The sequence below is a fragment of the Notothenia rossii genome (genome assembly GCF_949606895.1).
Source record: "Notothenia rossii genome assembly, chromosome: 4".
Taxonomy (NCBI): Eukaryota; Metazoa; Chordata; class Actinopteri; order Perciformes; family Nototheniidae; genus Notothenia; species Notothenia rossii.
The window spans coordinates 10,574,521-10,595,491 of NC_136902.1; the positions used below are offsets into that span (position 1 = coordinate 10,574,521).

At 41.7% G+C, this 20,971-nt stretch overlaps 1 protein-coding gene across 1 annotated transcript in view; it reads left to right on the forward strand.

Annotated features, from left to right (window-relative positions):
* fam120c (family with sequence similarity 120 member C) overlaps nt 1-16,592 on the forward strand; it is a 28,919-nt gene extending 12,327 nt beyond the window's left edge. The window contains 10 exon segments of the mRNA XM_079679443.1: nt 23-106; nt 1,075-1,246; nt 4,785-5,034; nt 5,466-5,580; nt 6,709-6,918; nt 8,220-8,457; nt 9,329-9,464; nt 9,744-9,807; nt 10,522-10,628; nt 10,630-16,592. Of these exon segments, the coding sequence (XP_079535569.1) occupies nt 23-106; nt 1,075-1,246; nt 4,785-5,034; nt 5,466-5,580; nt 6,709-6,918; nt 8,220-8,457; nt 9,329-9,464; nt 9,744-9,807; nt 10,522-10,628; nt 10,630-10,771 (1,518 nt within the window). The 3' untranslated portion in view covers nt 10,772-16,592.
* Nucleotides 16,593-20,971: the final 4,379 nt, after the last annotated feature.

Genomic DNA, 20,971 nt, shown 5'->3' on the forward strand with positions numbered 1-20,971 from the left:
TTTTTTTTGCTTTGCTTTTCAGGTCAGTGCTGAGGTTCTTCGTGTAGCCGAGCACAGGCACAGAAGAGGACTGATGTACCCCCAGATTTACCACATATTGACCAAGGTAAACGGATTTCCTCACTCCCATGTTTTTATTTTTGCTTGCATTGGTCTCTGCAAGTGTGTATTCTGTCTTTGCCCCTATGTGTAGAAAAAAAAATGCGGGTGTTGGGGGTATCAAGAAATAAAATGTAATTTCTACAGCCCAATTCTACACATTTCTAATTTGCCTCAGGGGCGCTTACAATCTGTGCAACACACTATTTCCTGTGTCCTCAGACCCTTGCAGTATCTTAAGAAAAACTCTCAATAACCCAGTTAACGGGGGGAAGTTGAAGAGAAACCTGATGCAATTGAAGAGGAATACTGTCCCAGGAGGGTGCATTATGTGTCGTTTGTCAGGGTGTCCGCGGGGTCTTAAAAAGTATTAAAAGTTGATAAATACATTTAGTGAAAATGAAGGCTATTAAAAAGTATTAAGCAGCATTTTCCAAGGTATTACATTTTGTAGCTTGTTTTCAATAAGTATCTAAATGGTCCAAAGAGGTTGTATTCTACAGTCTGCCTGAATGTAATCATTGCGTAGGTGTGTAGTGTGATTCTGTGTAGTTTATTTATGGCATCCCGTTGGATTTGACGTCATCTGAACAGGACATCGCACGCTCACTGCTTGATAGCGCGAAGGTCCGTTTACGCTGGTTGCTAAGCAACATCGTTATGGGGAAATGCAAGTTTGCGTCCAAATGGTTGGAAGATAAGGAGGAAGGACAATCAATACTGAATATAGTAAATGTGAGGTAAAGTGTGTCGCCAAGGTAACCGGTTAGAACTCAAAGTGGAGATGAGGTCTTAAAATGTATGGAAAGGGTCTTCAAAGGGATTACATTTGACTTCAGGGTTCCTGCATATACCCTGTAATATAGACAATCCATATGGGAAATGGATCAACGAGGATGTCAAACAGCTTCTCGGTGTCACCAACAGCAATATAAATGATCATCCATGTAATCTCTTCTTCCTCACTTCTCTCAGGGAGAGATGAAGATGCCAGTGTGTATAGAGGATGAGTGTAACTCTGAGCTACCTCCGGCCTCTCTGCTGTTCCGCGCTGCCAGACAGTATGGCTACGGCGTGCTCTTCAGTCTGGCTGAAACCCACCGCCGCCTGGAGAGGCTCGCTATGCGCAAGAGGGCCCCCCTGGAAGGTAGGCCCCCACACTGAGTGGAGAATATGCTCTTTACATGTCGTATACTCACTTTTATTACAGTTTCTTTCTGGGAATCACGCCTTTTGATATCTCTTAACTGTTACTATATAGCTTTTTCTTTCCTTTAACCCTTTCATCATCACACCTGCCCTCCTTCCTGCCCTATGGAACTTATGAATCTCATCCGTTAATTATAGAAAGTACATATACAGATATAAAGATAGAATTGACATCTAACATTGAAAAACTGTCAAGTATTGTGCTTCTGAGTCTTGTGCTGTAATGAGAATTTTTTTTTTGAATCCAGTTTGTTATTGGCTTTACTTTTAGCATGCAAATACACATTTCTTGCAGTGCCAGTAACTTATAATATTTAACTAAAAAACGTTCTGGACCAGTGGGCCTTAGAGCACCGTCTGGTGGGCCATGGAGGTACTGCCAGAAAGATTAAATACAAATAAATGTTTGTTTGGGCAATATACAGTTATTTATTTATCTAAATTTGCTTAAGAGATCACATAAATGAAAAATGCATAAGTTTAATCCCAAGTAGCATTTTAAAATGACCACAACAACCCAAAAGCATGAGCCATGAGACAAATGTGTTTTCCTGGTGTTAGCTTTCTGCTGCTGGTAACCCTAGCCCTCCTTCGGGGGGGGGGGGGGGGGGGGGGTTCAGTGTTTCCCACAGATCTGAAATATACTTGGGGCGGTGGGGTTGGAGTGACGTGACGTGCAGCAACATTAACCTTTCTGTTAGTCGCTTGTTAGCAGACCCTTCACGCGATGGCAGAGCGAACAGGTACAGGCAGGGCCCATAGTGATAGCCCTATAGTTTAAATCTACCCACAAATAAACATATGGACATGGGTTACTATTTTTTTTTTTAAATGGTAAATGTATTTAGGAACATATGTGGTTTTAAGTGGGGGTGGACCTCAAATCCTCTAGGGTGGTCCGGGGGCATGCTCCCCCGGTAAGATTTTTTTATTTATTTTGGAGTTAAAATGCATCAATCCGGTGCATTTTGAGGGGGAAATAAAGAGACTAGATCTATGGGAACAGCTATATGAAACAGAACTGTATACATTTCAATAATCATACAATTAGGGATGGGAACGATTAATCGAATATTCTAAATTATTCAGGTATTCGAATATAAGTTATTCATATTTTTTTATGTTTTGATTACATATTATCAAATTGAATAATTCAATGTGTACGACAGTGCCATAGCTAAATGTGTTAGGTGACATCTAAAGGTGTGTTTTGCTCGGCTCACCGGTCCCTCACAGCGGGCAGAGCTGCAGGTGCTGATCTCTCTCTCGCGTCCGGTTATATACTTCACTCGTGTTTATGTCCAAATCCATCAGATCTAGCTAGTTCTAGCCAATGATATGGCTGCTGCCCCTCCCTACACGCAGATCACGCAGACTCAAACCTCATCTTAGGCCCAAATGCGGCGCAAATGCGCTCCGCAGCCGTTGCGAGGTTCTGGCGCTAACAGTTCATGGGCGTGCTCCCCCGCCCCCTGTCAACACTCGCGACACATGAGTGGCCAGCCTAAACAACAATAAGCGCTGCTTGGCAACCGTGTGTGGTGGCAAAGTATATAGCCATTTTGACAGGAGAGATTTAGTTTTGCCGGTATTCAACATGTTACCAGTCATAGGCCGGTAATTATTTACACTCTAAGAAGAGTCCTACACTACAGACATGGCGTCAAAAAGGAGTAATGTGTGGAAATATTTCAACCAGGTTAGTGAGTGCAGTGTAGAGGTCAAACTATGCCAAATAAAACTTATATACATGATATACCTTGCCATACCCGCAACCTCCGTTCCAGCTGAGAGGGTCTTCTCTACAGCTGGCCTGATTGTGAATCGCCTCTGCACATGAAAGCTGTAGGCCTATAGCTGTCAAACTGTGATCAACAGTTCAATACATTTGACAAATTCGACTTGGTTTCTATACTTATTTCAACATGTATTTATTTATTTCAAAAAATTATTTCAAAAAAATCTTGGGAAAAATTCTTTGTGAATTCTTTTTTTAACCAATTTTTTTTTTTTATAGGATATGTACATTTCGGTTAACCATTTTTTGGGGGGTCGAATATTCGAATATATATTTGCTTTCAAATTCCCATCCCTACAACCAATAACATCCCATTTCCAATATGAAAAAAACACTGAAACTTGTTTATTTATTTATTTTTGGTTCATTTATAGTTGTGAGTGTGTCCGTCCTCCTGAATCAGCCTCACCCGTCTCCCCCCTCTCCCCCCTTCTCCTCTTTGAGGCAGCAGCAAAGACTAGTTTTAGCTCTCAACAAGTTGTAAAAGTGTATCTTACCTTTTTTCACCTATTTAACTTGTTGTTTTTTATTCATGCTTATTTTACTAATCACTACCCTCTCAAATGGAAATGTGTGTTTACATAAATGGTGACCAAACCGTTTGAGACCCACTGAGAACTTAGACTAAGTTAACTATCTAAACACTCAGAGTCCTTTACCTCACCTGAGCTGAGGTTATCCCGAGCTTGGATGACACACAGAGACCAATCAAGGGCTTTGATTTATGATCTGTATGACAGTGGCCATGTCGGCAGCCCACATCATGTATACAGCCAGTCACCCTGTGTGAGGCAGACCACTTAACAGGCCAGGCCATCGGGAAACCCCCCGGTCCTCCCGATGGCCAGTCCGGGACTGGGTACTGGAGGCATAGAGCGAGGGATCATTGTCCACAAGTTAATCAATCACAGATGGCGTCGTGGTCACGGACGAATTTAAAAAAAAACTAAATGGGTCGTGAAATATACCTGGGCGGCCGTTAATATACCTGGGCGGCCGTTAATATACCTGGGCGGCCGTTAATATACCTGGGCGGCCCGCTCAAGTATAGTCTATGTGTGGGAAACCCTGGGGTTATTCCAACTTTGAATCTTGTTTTACAAAAAGCGACACACCCTATTCATTGTGCTCTTAAAAGACTAGCCTGTGCCAAAGCAAGCACAAAACCTTTGCATCAGTATCATGTTGTGATTTGAATTATGGCTCTTTGAAGGGAGTCCGATCTTATGGCTCCGTTCTTTTCCCAGAGCCGTTCAAAAGAGCAGTTTTTTTTTCAAGGGGGCGGGGTTAATAGGTTTATCTGCAAAAGAATCACCAGGATAATGATTGACTGTCTTGCCATAAATCTACTTTTAGAAAATGTATAACTTGCTACATCTCTCAGCCAAACTACTACTCCAGCAGCATGCGTTATGCCATCATCTACGGCTAATGTGCATTCAGGAAAGCGAGTTCCTTTTTAAAGGCGAGTGGATTCATGGCAGGCATTGAACCAATGATAAAAAGAACGGCTCTCGCCAAGTAGGACTTGGTTCCCTTCATTCGTACCAAAGAGCCGTTCAAAAGAATCGGATCGTTCACGAACGTCACATCACTAGTTTCTTGTTTCTTGTTTCTTGTGTCTTTTAATCGAAACCTAGTACATTTTTAACTCTCCTCTCTCTCCTCTGCGTTACAGTTCCTCCAGTGATTGTCAAAGAGTGGAGCAGCGGTAAAGCCAAGTCGGCCCTGACTCCGGAGCTGGTCCCCGCCCTGTGTTTCCGGGAGTGGACCTGCCCCAACCTGCGGAGGCTGTGGTTGGGTCGAGCCAGTGAGGACCGCTCCAGGAGAACCAGGGCCTTCCTGGCCTGCCTACGCTCCGACTGCCCAGCCCTCCTCAACCCAGCACAGGTCCCCCAGCATCTGCTGCTCATGTGCTGCGTGCTCAGGTATGATGCTGCTGGGTTAGTGTAGTTTACTAAACATTGTGTGTGCAGTGGCCCTAATTCCCATGTGAGATTGGCAGGAGCACCTAAACAGCCAAACACTGACTATGTGTATCTGAAGAGTTTAGTTCAGCTCTTTCCCAGCGCACTTCAGACTGAATGATCATACCATTCATCAACTTACAAGAATGTAATAATCAACAATAGCTAGAGTCACTTTTAAAGCAACAATTCCAACAATTATCTTTAGCAAATGTAAGGGTTATCTGGTTTCCTTGTTGGCAGTGATATTGAAAATGACATCATGTCATGGGGCACACTTTCCATTCTTATCGTAAAGCTTTGCACCTGCATATGGAGTGATGACTGTAGACATCTGTGCCCCGTATCTCTGCTCCTGCTCTAAAGAGAGCCTTGTCTTGCCTCTCTCTCAGGTATATGATGCAGTGGCCTGGTGGAAGGATCCTCCAGAGACACGAGCTAGATGCCTTTCTGGCTCAGGCTGTTTCCAGCCAGCTCTACGAACCGGACCAGCTCCAGGAGCTCAAGGTGAGACCCCACTCCTCAAAATCATTGATAAGGGTTTCTGTTTGTAATTCATGTACCGTAATTTTCGGACTATAAGGCGCACCTGAATATAAGCCGCAGCAGCTAAATTGAATGATGTGTACATATATAAGCCGCACTGGACTATAAGCCGCAGGTGTTTTAATGTTTAATTACCATATGTAAGGGTTCGTGCACAGAGGGGATTGTCGGAAAGAGATGGCTGTTTGAGGAAGCTCCCATTTATTAACATTTCAACAAACAAGTTGCATATTTGCATAACGTATTCAAGTGTTAGCATTTAGTGCAATAGTAGCTACAGAACATGTGCTGTGCTGTGTAAACTGTACTGTATCACATAGCGTTTCAGACACACAAACTTTTCAACTTTCAAACTTAAACGGTGCGCTCCCAGCGCACGTACCGGCAGTGATCTACAGCAGTGGTTTTCAACCAGTGGTACGGGGACAAACTGTCTCGCCCTCGTAATGTCTGTCTGTCTTGCTCTCGTTCTGTCTCTCGTACCACTCTCGGTTCCACTTTTACTTTTGCGCGCTACCTGTCTCACTCTTTTCCGGCCTCCAGCTATTCCTGCTGGAGCCCGCCGCTTAAAGGTGGGGGGCGCGGACCGGCCATAGAGCCCATAGAGTTAAAGGTGGTGGACTGTAACCTGTAAAATCCATAGATTTAGGAGTTCCCCTGGTGGCCGTTAGCTGTAAAAAATCCATAGATTAGCCGCACCGTTATATAAACCGCAGGGTCGAAAAATTGGGGAAAAGGCGTGGCTTATAGTCCGAAAATTACGGTATTTAGTATTTTTCGTGATGTCAAAAGATAAACTACTGATAAATCCATCTTCTGGTTATGAAAAAAAGAGATCTATGTATTTTAGATTTTCTAAAGTTATTTGAAAGTAAGATCGAGCGCTTTGAGTTGATAACATTTTAGTTGCATGAGGTTAATTCCCTCTTTTGAGCCTAGCCTCAGGGATTTTCATTATACAGGCTAGATAGAACATCTCCTGAGGGCCAGATCTCAAGGTTCTCAGAACTTTTATCACTTTGAAATGTTCGGCCACTCGTCTGCAGTTAAACAGTATTCTCATTTTAAATGTGTGTGTTTTCCTTTTAGGTGGAGAAGGTGGATTCCCGCGGCGTGCAGCTGGCTTCCCTCTTCATGGCCGGCGTTGACACGGCGCTGTTCATCAATGATGTGTGCGGCCAGCCGTTGCCATGGGAACACTGCTGCCCGTGGGGTTTCTTTGACGGCAAACTGTTTCAGAGCAAACTGGCCCGAGCCGCTCGGGACCGGGCCGCCCTGCTGGACATGTGCGAGGGACAGGTACGGTTATGTAATCGTGTGGAAGCAATAAACAGAGGACATGATGGATGTGTGTCTTTTTTAATGAAATTACAAGTGAATAAAGAGAAGATCACGCTTTATTAATCACTCTTGGGAAATCGTCAGAGCAGCAACAGCAATAATGAGAATGAAACCCAGAGGACATGCAAGTGTTCACACAAGATTAATGAAAATAAATTATAAGGTGCAGTATGAATTAAAATAAAGGTAAAAGATTAGATAAACAGGGTGTCCGCGGGGTCTCAAAAAGTATTAAAGTTGATAAATCAATTTAGTGAAAATGAAGGCTATTGAAAAGTATTAAACTGCATTTTTCCAAAGTATTACATTTTGTAGCTTGTTTCCAATAAGTATATCAATTGTCCAAAGAGGTTGTATTCTACAGTCTGCCTGAATGTAATCATTGCGTAGGTGTGTAGTGTGATTCTGTGTAGTTTATTTATGGCATCCCGTTGGATCTGACGTCATCTGAACAGGACATCGCACGCTCACTGCTTGATAGCGCGCGAAGGTCCGTTTACGCCGGTTGTTAAACAACATCGTTATGGGGAAATGCAAGTTTGCGTCCAAATGGTTGGAAGATAAGGAGGAAGGACAATCAATACTGTATATAGTCAATGTGAGGTAAAGTGTGTCGCCAAGGTAACCGGTTAGAACTCAAAGTGACGATGAGGTCTTAAAATGTATAAAGGGTCTTCAAAGAGGTCTTAAAAGGGATTACATCTGACTTCAGGATTCCTGCATATACCCTGATGCAGCACGTAGAAGTTAAGATTGCATATATACATATGTGAGTGAAGACAAATAAATATATATATACATTTCTATGTGCAAGTCCAAAGTAAGTACATTAAATACAGAAATGTAGTTCATAAAGCATTTGAATGCCTTTGTGTAATGGCCGGTTCCCAGTCCAATTTGAAACTAACATTTAAAACATGAATATCTTGCATGTTGTCAAATCAGCTGAAGCTGTTTCAATTTAGGCATCCTTATTTTCCAGGAGTAACTTGGTCCAAACACTGAATGTACTGATTGAAAACTAAAACGTTAATAATCTTAAATTATTGATGAACTTAATAAATGTTTAACTGGAAGAATGTGACTGCTGTCGGTTACTGTGAACGTCCTTCACTTGCTAAATGCTTCTCACAGGGAACATGTTAATATGCAGAATCAAATGGCACTCTGCTAACGGCTGTCTGGGGAACAGACATTTCCACTTCAGCTTCGTGGTGCGTTAACAGCAATAACTTCTCACATGTGTCTGTGCTCTGCAGGAGGAGCTGGTGTCCAAGGTGGAGAAGATGCGTCAGGCAATCCTCGAGGGCATCAACCTGTCCCGCCCTCCTCCTCCTCCCCCTCCTCTTCCACCTCCTCCCTTCCTCCCCGCTTCCATGGTGCCCCCTTTCTACCCCATGCCTCCCCTCTACCCACCTCGCCCCATGGGCATGCCTCATCATCATCACCCACACCATCCTCACTACCCCGCCCAGCACAGACCAAGAGCCTTCCCAGGTACACAGATGCCTCCTTTTTTTTTTTTAAACATACTTTGTCCTTTTCATAGATTTAGAATTATCTTCATTTTGAACCAAATGTCGTACTAGAACCAGTTCTTAGCAGCTTTTTAAGAATGCAAAAGTGAGAACATTGAAAAGCTTGTTATTGATGTCTCTACTTCAATGCAATCCATAAAGGAAGAGGATGAGATGGTGAGAGCTAACAACTCGTTACAGCTGCAGCACGTGTATTATAAAATGACGCTAATATAAAGCCTTACAGATTCCCGCCACAATTAAATATCGTCCGCCACAAATGGATCTCATAATAAAAAAAAATGATACTATTAAAAAAAAAAAAAAAGAATGTTGGTGTTCTAATGGATAGTGAGGTGGGCTGATGATCCGAAGGTTGCGAGTTCAAATCCCGCCTGGAACACCACTACAAGTGTGCCCTTGAGCAAGGCACTTAGCTCTCAGTTACTCCAGGGAGAATGTCCCTGCAATCGGTCACTGTAAATCGCTTTGGAATGAGGCGTCTGCTAAATGCCTAAATTGTAAATGATATTTTTGGGAGAATAAACCCCACAGATCCTCAACTCCGGTGTGTCTCACTCATTAGCAACGCAACACAGAGCAACAAGAAAGTTGTCTACAGTAGCCACGAACTCGCATGTATTTTCTTGCGGGGGGGTGCGGTGCCCCCACAAATAAAATAAAATTCTGTGGGAAACGCTGCTTACTGCAAAACCACAGACAGTACTATAGAGAGTATTAGTTAGTAGGTCATGTATACATGTTTTATAGAATGTTGACAACGCTATAGTTTCTTATTTAAGTCCCTACAATAAGAAAAGTATCAGTAGTCACTTTTCTTCTTTCTTCAGGCCTTCAGTCAATCCCCCCCCAGGGAGGGAAACTGGAGATCGCTGGCATGGTCGTCGGCCAGTGGGCCGGGAACAAACCAGTCCGTGGGAGAGGGGGCTTCAACATGCAGGTGGTGTCAGTGGGAGCAGGGCGAGGGTGAGTAACATGAGGATCCTTCATACACCTAACAACTGACAAGTTATCGTAGAGCTGGATTTTCTCTGTGTTCTTATAATCTCGGTAGATCAGTCGGCCACAAGCATATGACTGTATGCCGTCATTATGACTCTGGATTCAAAGTTGGACTGTTGAGTTATAGTGATTACATTAATATGGGCTGTTAATTACTGATGGAGACAATGAGCAATTTATCGCTGGTGAGATCAAACCCTAAATCAGACTACTTATACTCCTCGTTCTGTCTCTTGATCACAGGAGGGGTAAAGAGATTCCAGCTAAACCAAGGGTGGTGAAAAAGACGCCTACCAACAGATCACAGGTAAGAACCACTACACTTTTATCCTTAGCTCTTTAGAGCGATAGTTGAGATTCTTTGCAGTGCTGTTGTGTGAGTAAAGTATTCATTGTTGGTGTATAATAGTATATAAGCTAAGCAATGTATATAGTACTGACTGTTTTCTCAGTTTACGTTGCCACTATGCAGGCCTCTGCCACGGGAGTCCTTTGATAGAAACAGTAATGTTTCTGTGCAGAATTCAGGAGATGCTGGTTTACCACTGCCGCGACTAGTCTCATAGTTTGTGTTATTGTGTGACTTTTGCACGTTTAAGTTTGGATGCAACAAGCAAACTAACTGATCAAGGCAGCGGTAGACTGGAAACTCCGGTGTCCTAAATAATAGATTTTGACAAAGGAGTCTGCTGGCTTTGAAGAGCGAATAGATAACAGTTTTACTTCCCTGTCAGATTAAGATGTCTTACAACAAGGTACAGTGGTGAAAATAGACTTTTTTTCAACATCTAAATTATATTTTGCTGCTGCTCCCGTCCAAATAAAGCAGTATATTTTATAGACAGTTCCTTCATCTCCATCATGTCTTGACCTCATACTTCCCACAGTAGAATCCATACATTTTGATCTTATTGTACTTATCCCACCTGAATATCAATCACAGCTATAATTTCCCTCTTTGTCACGTTGCATCTGTCCTGCTGCTCTTCTGTTAATATTCTGTCTGCCTATCGCCCTGCAGACGTCGCCTCCCCCCCCCTCCAGCAGCCCCCCAAAGCCCTCAGAGGAGGCGGCCGGCTCTCCAGAGGCTGCGCCTCAGCAGCTGAACGGCAGTGCTGCAGCCATCGCCCCCCCCCCTGGAGCTGGCCCCCCTGGCCCAGCCAATCCCGTGTGCCTTAGCCAGAGACAACCAATCAGATGGGGTGGAAGTGGAGGTCCCCTTTTGCCTTGACGACTGCCCGTCAGACGGAGCGCTACAGAAGGAGGAGTGACAGCGTCCTCTCCCAGGATGCATTGCTCTGAGAGAGTTCTGTGTTTGACTGCCTTCCCCTGTTTTTGTAGCCCCGCCCTGCTAGCTGTGCAGCGTCACATGGAGCAGGAGGTGCAGCGAGGCTCGCCCCCACCCCCCCCCCCGCTCCATGGGACGCTCAGCGGCAGTTAGCTGTTACTTCCTGTTAAGTTTTTCATGTGGTTTTACATTGTTTTACAAAGAGAGGTTTTCTCCATGAGTCTGTAAGCGCCCCGCCCCTCAAAAATCCTAAATGCCTCCCTCCTGCATTCAAGAGTAAAATAAGCTTAAGCCCACCCCCGTTACAACCAAGCACTTAAACCCCCCCCCCCCCCCCCCCCCCCCTTAAAGTATGGGTATCTGTACAGTTAAAATGTCTTATTTTGTGTTTTTAATGGTCCCATTGTCAGATGTTAAGCATGCGGTTTAGGGTGACAGATTGGATGTGGTTTCCATGGTTACAGCATCTAGGCCTGGGCGCCATGGTCGGTGTTGACGTGTTTGATGGTTGGTTTGTTGCCATAGCCGTCTCGTGTGAGATTTATCTTACATGAATTCTAGGTATGTGAGTAAGATTTTAACAAAGTGATGGTACCATTCTTCTGTGCAGTGACCCCCCGCCCCTCCGTACTCACAACGTTGGTATACTTACTAGCAAAGAACCCCTTTTATTGATTGATTGGTTATCTATCACAGGAGCACTTCTGCACCACCACGGTATTGGCGTGATATCTTACTTTGACCAATGTAGCATAGACCAGTGCTTAGCTGTGCTTTGAGACCCCCCGCATTTATGCACCTTAAGCCCTAAAGTATGAAAGATATAACCCCGCTCCTCCAAAAAAAAAGTGCATTATAATATTATCCTCCCATGCCCCTTGTCCTTTACTCCCAAAGCTTTGATTGTATTACCCAAACGGAAGCACTTAATGTTGTATTTAAATATGATGAATTTGAACAAACCCCTATACCGGTTAATTGACCGTCTGAGAGGGGTGTTCCACGCCCCTAAGTAAATCATTATGACTTGTAGAACTACATATAAAGGTAGAGATGTATTTGAGAGACATCAGAATGTGAACAGAGTGGTTTCAGACAAAGAGGCACTTTGTTTAAAAAAAAAAAAAAAAAAAAAGTTTAAACCACACTGGATAGTCTTCTACCAGGTGAGAAAGAAATGATAAAACTCTGAGGCACGTTCTGGAGTTCAAGGCCAAAAAAGAAAAGAATAATGCTGCCAGACAAAAGATGGATATGAACGGTGAGGGTTTGGGTAACTGCTGCCAGGCGGAGTTCCCCGCAGACTGGCCTCGCACGTTCAGACATAAAACTTTGCAATTAAGCTGAAAAAGGACTCCTGACGTTCCGCGTCGAGGGTCCTTAGGAATCTTTTCAGATTTCTAAAAAAAAGTTATTTTCCAAAGTGTATTTTAAGAAAGGCCAGCCTACTGAGGCAGCCAGTGATATAAAAGGGGTGTGGCGAGTGACAAATCCTCAAAGAGCCCCCCCCCCCCCACCCACTCAGGTGGTGATTGAGTTTCGGTTGTCATTTACGATAGCCCAACACCGTGAGCCGCAGCGCTCTGGTGTGTCACTTTAGACCAACAGGAAGCACTTCCCTGCCCTGAAGCACCTCGGCCTGAAAACACGGCGAGGCTTTATGGGTCGGATCACATGACGGGAGAGAGGGAGGCCTCATGGCGGACCCCCCAGAGGGCCGCTCAACAATCTGAGACTTCTAAGATATTGAATTGTTTTATTAGAGCACTTATGTTTGTAGAGAATGAGATGTGTCCCACATAGTAGATTTCATCTGACTACGGAAATACAATTTACCAATAGCCGGTAGCACAACTGCAAAATGTAAAAAGCAGTACACCGACAGATACTGCCTGAGAGATGCTGGCCATGATCATTGTAAATCTCTATAAACTTACTTGGAGAGGTTGAAATGAGCTCACTATGTTAAAAAAAGGCAAGTCAACAAAGAAGCACCTTATTTTCTTACTATGTTGATGACTTGTGCTCTATCGTGTGCCACAAAATTGACATGGAAAAGAAGCTCTTACGAAATGCCGTTTTGAAGGAAAAAACCCTGACTATATCTGTAAGTGTTAATGTAGTCGCGTCAGACATCCCCTCAGTTTATGAACTCAACCATGACCGTTGACCCAGCCGCGAGTCGTAGGCCTACGCTCGCCATCACAAGGCTGGGCCGCGCCGCCGTCTCTTACACCAAATGAAATCAGAGGTTTCGGACCCGTTAGCCGTTGATTGGTAGGGATTAAGAGTTCGAGTACTGTAGGTGTTCATAGGTTAAGAGTAGGTAACGGCGTCGGGCTGAACACAGGACTGTAATAACACAGACACCAAGACTAGGCTAGAGAATATAGCTCCACTGGCCGAAAAATACTAAGTCTAGAATTACTAGGAGTCATATACTTAACTGCTTTTCAACTTTTGACATTAGTACAAATATGTGTATCGCAACAGTACATTGTTAGAAGATGGCTTTTCTGCGGCGAGCCAGAGCGTGATCTGGTATACGATGCCCTCTCTCGATTCGCTCGCCAGATACCAGAAATGCCACACAGACACACACATATACATTTAAACAAAACACACACATACAGGTATTCAGTTGCATTTGTTACCAGCGGCATTCTCTCTGCTTTTGTGCTGAAGTGATTTTGTGCAGTTTCAGTTCCCAGTGGAGTGCTCTTCAGTTCATCAGAGATCATTTTTTGGTAACACATTCTACTGAGTCTTATACAAAAAAAATATCCCACATTTTCAAGTTTGCATGGATGGATTTAAAAATACAGGCCATGACAAACAACCATATATACACACACACACTTACACACACACACACACACACACACACACACGCACACGCACACACACTTACACACACAACACACACATACATAGATGTTAAACCCTGAGTTACACAGTAGCTAGTATGGATAAAATAAAGTCAACACAATACATGATGTAGTGTCCCTCTCTCGTCCTTGTCTGTTTTAGTTCGATAGATATTTGATCAGTGATTTTTATGCTTGTTATCCTAACCCCCCGCCCCCCCCCCCCTGCTATTACACTTTTTCTCGCCCCCCCTCCTACTCCCCCATAAAAGGTTCATTCACTTCTTCTCTTTAATGCCCCCTAATCTTCCTTGTAGTCTACATGCATCCACACACACACACAGACACACAACATGGCCACTGATTTAAATCTGCAGTGACACAAAACCAATACACACATTTTACACACAGGTTCCCCCTCCAGTCCGGTTCTTCAGTTCTCTCTTTCACTCTTATCGCCTCCCTCTCTGCCTCTCCTTTTAGCCCCTTTTAGGACCGTTTCTATTGGCTGTTTTTTCTCTTTGGGCTGCCCCGCCCCTTAATCAACCCAACTAACAGTAAAGGTTATATTAACGTTGATAATCAGTTTCTGTATGTATCTAGCCAGAGTCTGGAAAAAAAAATCTGAAAAAAAAAAATCAAAACGGTTTTATTCAATTGTGCAAATGTGTTTTTTCTTACTATTTTTAATGTTATTACATCTTCTAATCTAATCCTTCTACCATTGCTTCAGTTAGTACTGAAATACGCTTAGCCAACCTAGAGATTTGAACTGTAATGATTGCGATTTTCCTTACCTGTATTTTATATGGCATCTTTAGACCACCGTTTATTATGTACGTAAGTAAATATTGCCCGTTTTCGAAATTCAAATTGTCGTCTGCACTATGTTATGATCCTCATAATATCCCTGAAAACTATTTCGTGGTCGACTCATTATCAATCTAAGCTGAACTTGCACAAAGCAGCGTAACATCTCTTGTAAACACCTGAGAACCAAAGTACACCTAGCATCCCCTCTACTCCATATAAAGCCCCCCATAGCCCCTCCCGCTCCCCGGCATCGACGGTTTACCCCCGAGTAACAAGTTTTCCGATGAGTATGATTATATATATATAATGACATTACAGCACGTGTGATTTATCTGACAAGTCTGTGAGGTAACGGTGTTTTTTTAAACGCCGTGGTTTTCGTGGAGACGCAGACAGACAGGGAAAGGAAGGAAGTTTTTGTTCGACAGTGAGTGAGCGAGTCGGCAGGTTTTCGGCATTGTGGGTCAAATCACCCCTCCTGTTGCTCGCTCACGCCTTTTTGTAACTTCTTCATTGACTGAATTCAGGCTGTGTGCGAGCCATTTGCACACGCTCAGATCAACACTAATACAAAAAGGAACAACATCTGGCAGATGTGCTTTCAGTCACGCTGGGGTTTTGGCGCCCTCTTTAGCATTTCTCACATGTTATTGTTGTGCTCTCTCAAACTTGCCTTTAACTGCCCACACTCGGATTGAATCGGAGGAGCTGAGTCTCTTCACACGTGGGCATGGATATTCTGAATATGGCTGGATTTTCCTCAAAACACAAATCTGAGATTATTTAGCATCTAAATACATGGCATGTGAAGTGCAACTAAGAAATCATTTGTGATTGTTAAGATCCACAATCGTATTCTAAGACCCATACTACACCCTTTCACCAAGTTTCAGGATCATTATTCATTTTTGTAAACCTGCGTACAAAGAAACCAATCTGAAAACATTTCCTTGGTGAAGTTAATTAATAGATTAGAGGTTAATCTATGAACAAATCTGCAACTATATACTACCATTTTATTAATTTAGATCAAATGTTGGAGCAAAAATTCCAAGCATTTTATCAACAAGCCTTTTTATTTATTTATTCTCACATTAAGACAAAAACAAGAAAAGAAGGGCATATTAATTGAAAGTACTTCTTAGTTGCCACGTGGATTTGTTCATGACTTTTTTGCATGGAAATTGTGAAACTTATTTTTTTAAATGTTATTCATTCAACTATGAATTTGTTAATTGAGAAAATGACATCAAACAATCAATTCAATGCATTTCTGATCAATTTCCTGCTCTCAGCCGAAGTGTCATGAGGAAAATTCACCTTCTCTGACTGAAATGATAAGAGTTGTCCAGCGGATAGTAAAGGCATCTTGCCTCACAGCCGACACAAATGGGAGCGCCTCTTGAGGAGCTCGACAATGTTGAAGAGAACCAAAAGTCCCAGAAGAATATAAGTGTGCTATGTTGTATTGTAGAAGTCAAACAGTGTTATTGTCTGTCATACAGAATGTGGAAAGGGGTCATCAGCTGTGTTGTACCTGTTCTGATCTATTTGCAGGGTTCTCACAGCATTTTGTCCTGCTTGAATAAAGGTCCCTATATGTCTGTCTCTCTCTACACTGCCAAACCCTCCCTCAACAGCCCCCCAAGCTCCAGTATAATCCCCCCCCCCCCCCCCCCCCCTCCCTCCAATGGAGTCCCAAAAAATGGGTTCAAGTTGATCATGATTGGCTATTTTTTGTTTTGTCACGATTGGGCCCTTAGCCACAAATGTACCAATGCATGTACTACAGTATCCACTCAAAACTACCTGCGCAACGAAAAGGGTTAAATTTATCCATAATATTATTGTTATAGAAATATTATCATCATTATTGCTGTTATAATTATGGTCGGTATAATTTGTCATCATTGTTAGCATTATGGAAGCACCAGACTGTTTGTGGAAAGATGAGAAAAAAGAAAGCTTTTTTTTTTTTTTTTTTGTCTGGCTGTTGGTGGTCTGATCTCACAGAGGGAGGGGAGGAAAGGTTCAGAAAGAGACAAAGATGGCAGTCATGTTTGTACTGGTTGGGAAATGACTTACAGTGCTGAAATAAAATTTATTCTTTTAGTAAAAAAAGTATTTCTGGAGTCTATTGTCTTTTTGTATGAAATATGTTTAAATGTGCAGGTACTTAAAGATGGGTTAGGTAATTCACTTCAGAAACACTTTTTGTTGTATTCCATGGAATGCTGTTAACATCCCGATAGCAATTAATATATTAAATGCTTTGACAATAAATATATATTTTAAAAAAAAATCATCTGTGGGAGGCGTGGCGCTGTAAAAAGCACGACCAATCATCTGAGCCGGCCCGGCTAAAATAACTGGATGGCCTACCTGCCTGTCAGCCTTACATCTCGTGCACAAATGTATCTCTCGTGCACCAACTTATCTCGTGCCCTCATTGGTCATGTGTGCGTTCGTGTGTGTTGGAGGAGGGGCTCTGGGAAGTCTGAAGGAAGGGGCAGATCTTTTTCGGTTGAGTACTTTCAAATTCTAGCGCTGGTTTCTCCATTCTTACCTACCCCATCTTTAAGCTTTGTTTATGAAAGCTTGAGAACATTGGAATAGTATGATTGCTGCATTTCTTTTATTCCATAACTATAGCAATCATTTTAATTGCGTGTAAAATGATTTGATAATTGTGAATTTTATGAATATCTTTAAAATAGTGATGGAAGAAGTCATGTCCTTTACCGCACTTAAAGTATCACTACCACACATAATACTACAGAACAAGTCAAAGTCCTTCATTAAAAAATATTACTAAATGTCATTGGTGGAAGGTTACAACTATATTTACTCAAGTACCGTACTTTCCATTTCAAAAATGCGCTTTGTTCTACATCCTTGTTTTTTCAGTCTTTGCTCCTTACATTATAGTGTAAGAAGTAATAATGTAATTGTTTTACTTCTCTATTCCTAGTGTTTTAACCCCAACCTTTTTTTTTTAATTAAAATTGACTTTATGTTTCTATATATAGTGTATACACTCTATTATTATTATTATTATTATTATTATATTGAATACAATTATTATCTATGCCTAGAATTTTAAATAATAATATTTATATAAAAATTGACTTAATTTGTGTATCCTTCGGTTCTATATATATTTGTTTTTAATTCTATTTTATATCTATACTAATTTTGTTTCTATCTGTATTTTGTTTTAAAAAATAAATATATTAAAATATATATTTCTTCATTCTAAATAAAGTCCTATATAAAGTTGTATATAATCCCTATTATTCTTACTATCATTTTTATTATTATTATTTTAAACTCCTGTTATTTTTATTGTATCATTTTTATTTTATTGAATAAAAAAAAAAAAATCTCTCTGACACAATCGTGACGTCACTAGGCCTCGTTTTCAGGGGTTGGTCACGTGATTTTTGGCGTGGTGAAGCGAGGCATCGAAACATTTCGCTGCGATACTTCTGCTCATAAATGTTGGTACCGTGTACGAGTAACGTCCGCTGTGAGCCTCACATCGATAACTGGTGCTGATCCAGACGAACCAGCACAGGAACCCCGGCAGCAGCAGCAGGAGGAAGCGGGACCGGAGGATGTGACAGCGGGGCGGGAGAACCGGGAGGACCGGGAGCTCGAGAACCGCCAATTCCTGTTAGCTGTCAGCTAGTTAACACTGTTGGGCTAGCTTAGCGGGCTAGCTTAGCGGGCTAGCTGACTTCAACGGCTTCTGCTGCATTTAAAAGCTAAACTAACCACTCTGCAACAGGGTTTTAATTCTTACTAATTTAATATATGTATTGTTAATGTTAATACATGTTTATTTGCTAAGCAGCTAAAGAGCTTGTAAGGCTATGAAGGTGTCCAGGTTTAGCCTGTTAGCCTCACCTGATTGAGGGTACTAGCTACCAGCAGACCGTGTTAGCGGCGGCTCATTGATTGCTGCTGGATGTGCGTTGGTGGTGAGGCCAGCTCGTCATGTCCTGCACCTTTTTATAGCATGTTTTATGTTGTTTTTGTCCCCTAGGTCTGCCACTGGAGACCCTTCTCAAGGAGAGGAAGCATCTTGAGAAGTAGGCTTAACATTTTTCTGAAGGATTGGTCTCCTTTTCTGTTCTCTAAAATCTTTAATCTTTCACTACTGTCCTCCTTGTCAGATATCTTTTAACAGAAATTGGCAAGAAACTGCACGGATCATGTAAAAAGCAAAATGTGTATTTTGCGATTGTTTGGAATAATAGAGCCAGTTTGAATTGAGGTGAGTAGGAATGTTAAATACATGAAGGGAAGGGGCAAATGTGAAAAGCTGTTAATCTGTAAAAGAGGTTAACTTGTATACTGGTTAAGACGAGGAATACATAATGTGTCGTTCACTATGCATATTTCAATACAAAGTCTAAATACGTAACATAGAAAACTAATTATAGTGTGTGAAACGTGTGGTTTTGTTCTTCTTTGTATAGCCTTAGGATAGTGAAATAGACACATTAGAATTAGGTTTTTAAAGGCGTAGTTCTGATAATTTTTAGGAGAAGTTTTATGATTACTTCTCAATAGTTGATGTATGGTGGTCGGCACGCCCCCAGTTTGGAGAACCTGAGTAAAAGAGCAGCGCAATGTACTGCTGTGGATGGGGGCATTAGAAAAAAACAAATGTCATCCAACTTAAAACGACACGAATATTTGTACTGCTTTACTTTGTTTAAGACAGCCCTTTCTCACAGGCAATTAAAGGCAGTCTTTCTCTTTCTTGGAGGCCACCAGACTCCATTACCAAAACAGGTAATTTAACTTTGTGAAACACAGGATCCGTTAATCTACCCTTTATCTTCATTAGTGAGTTTGTTGTTTTACTGTTTGACTTTGGTGTTCACAGGGGTATGTTCGGATTCACCAAAATCACACAATTACTCAAACTAACTAACCAATCAGAGCACTGGTAGACAAACCCTGCACATTCTGCTTGGTAAAATGTCTATGTATGTTAATGAAGTCTGGTGGCTTTTAATGAGAGCATGTATAAAGGATATCATTCCACGTCTTGAGTTTTATTATAATATTTTCACTGCTTTACCTTACAGTTTCAGACTAAAATTAATATAGATATTTGTTTTAAGCTGCTAAAATATGTTTTGTGGCTGCCCCATCCACTACTATCCCTCTCATGCTTATTATTCATTTCTAATGTGCATTCTTTTAGAAAAATAAGGATTGAAATAAATGACTACTAGGCGACGGGGGACAGATTTATTTTGCTGTAAATATATTGTAATGATTTTTGTCTCCAGATAAGAAGGGGGAGCTGTGGGATGAGGTAGTAGTTTGTATAGTTTTAGGATCACACCAGATCTGGGAGATAACTATACAGCCTACTCTCTTTCTCACGGCAACCTAAACCATCACCTCCACGATGGAGACCGTCGGCAGCCTATCAGAATCTTGCTTTCAGTTGCCACGGTGACTGAAGCTTCTGTTGCCATCGGTTGACCAGCACTGCTCCAAGATGACATTGGTTTCATTTAGCTGGTTTTCTTCTGCTGGCGTGTGTCTGTAGCTGCGCTGTGTTGAGGTAGTAAGTTGTGTTGTTGTGGGGTTTGGGATATTTCAACCCCTTTTTTGGAGATACAACTGTACAACTTACTGCCTTCCACAATGCGGCAAAATAACCAGCTCCTGCAGCGCGTGAAGACCGGTACATCCTTCCCTTTTTGCATGTGTTCGGTAAGCTAACACATTGTTAGATTCTCTGTAAAAAGTGGGTATTGCATGATTAGTTTGTCATTTTTTTGTATTTACTTGAGAAATTCTTCTGCAATTATTGTGATAATTAAATAACAGGAATCACTCTGTTTTAGCAACAATTAATTAGTTTCAGCTTCTCGCCTCTGATGTAAAACTGTATTAGAGCTGCAACATATGTATTGAGATTTGACGGAGCAGGGTGTAATTGTACTTTGTATTCGTCCTTTTATTAGAGATGTGTTTGTTTTTAGAGTCTCAGGATGGATCCCTCGTCTTTTTCTCTGCAAACAAAATCTACCTACGGGTACAAATAAAGAACCTGAACATACCAGATTTTTCTGCAGATTATTACATGGATTAGTTTGGTGTTTGTATTAACAACTTAAACCCCCAAATATTCAGTTTACAGTGAGTTTAAAGCTGCTATCAGAATTGTAGTTGTTGTTTTAAAATGTCTGAAGGCATTACATTAAATAAAAAGATGCATTTCTGTCAATGACTTAATCAAAGCTGCTCCATGATGAATATACAATTCTCTTGGATTCACTTCCAGTTGGTAACATTGTCCCTGAAATTAGGATTCATATTGAACCTGTTCATAAGGATGGATTCTTAGAGTATAGAAATATCTAATATATTAAATTCTGTATTTTTGCATCCATTTTGGAATAAATGACGTAACTGAATGATTTGTGTGTTTTGTCAATTGGGATTTTTTTATTTGTGGGGGGAATTTGTAT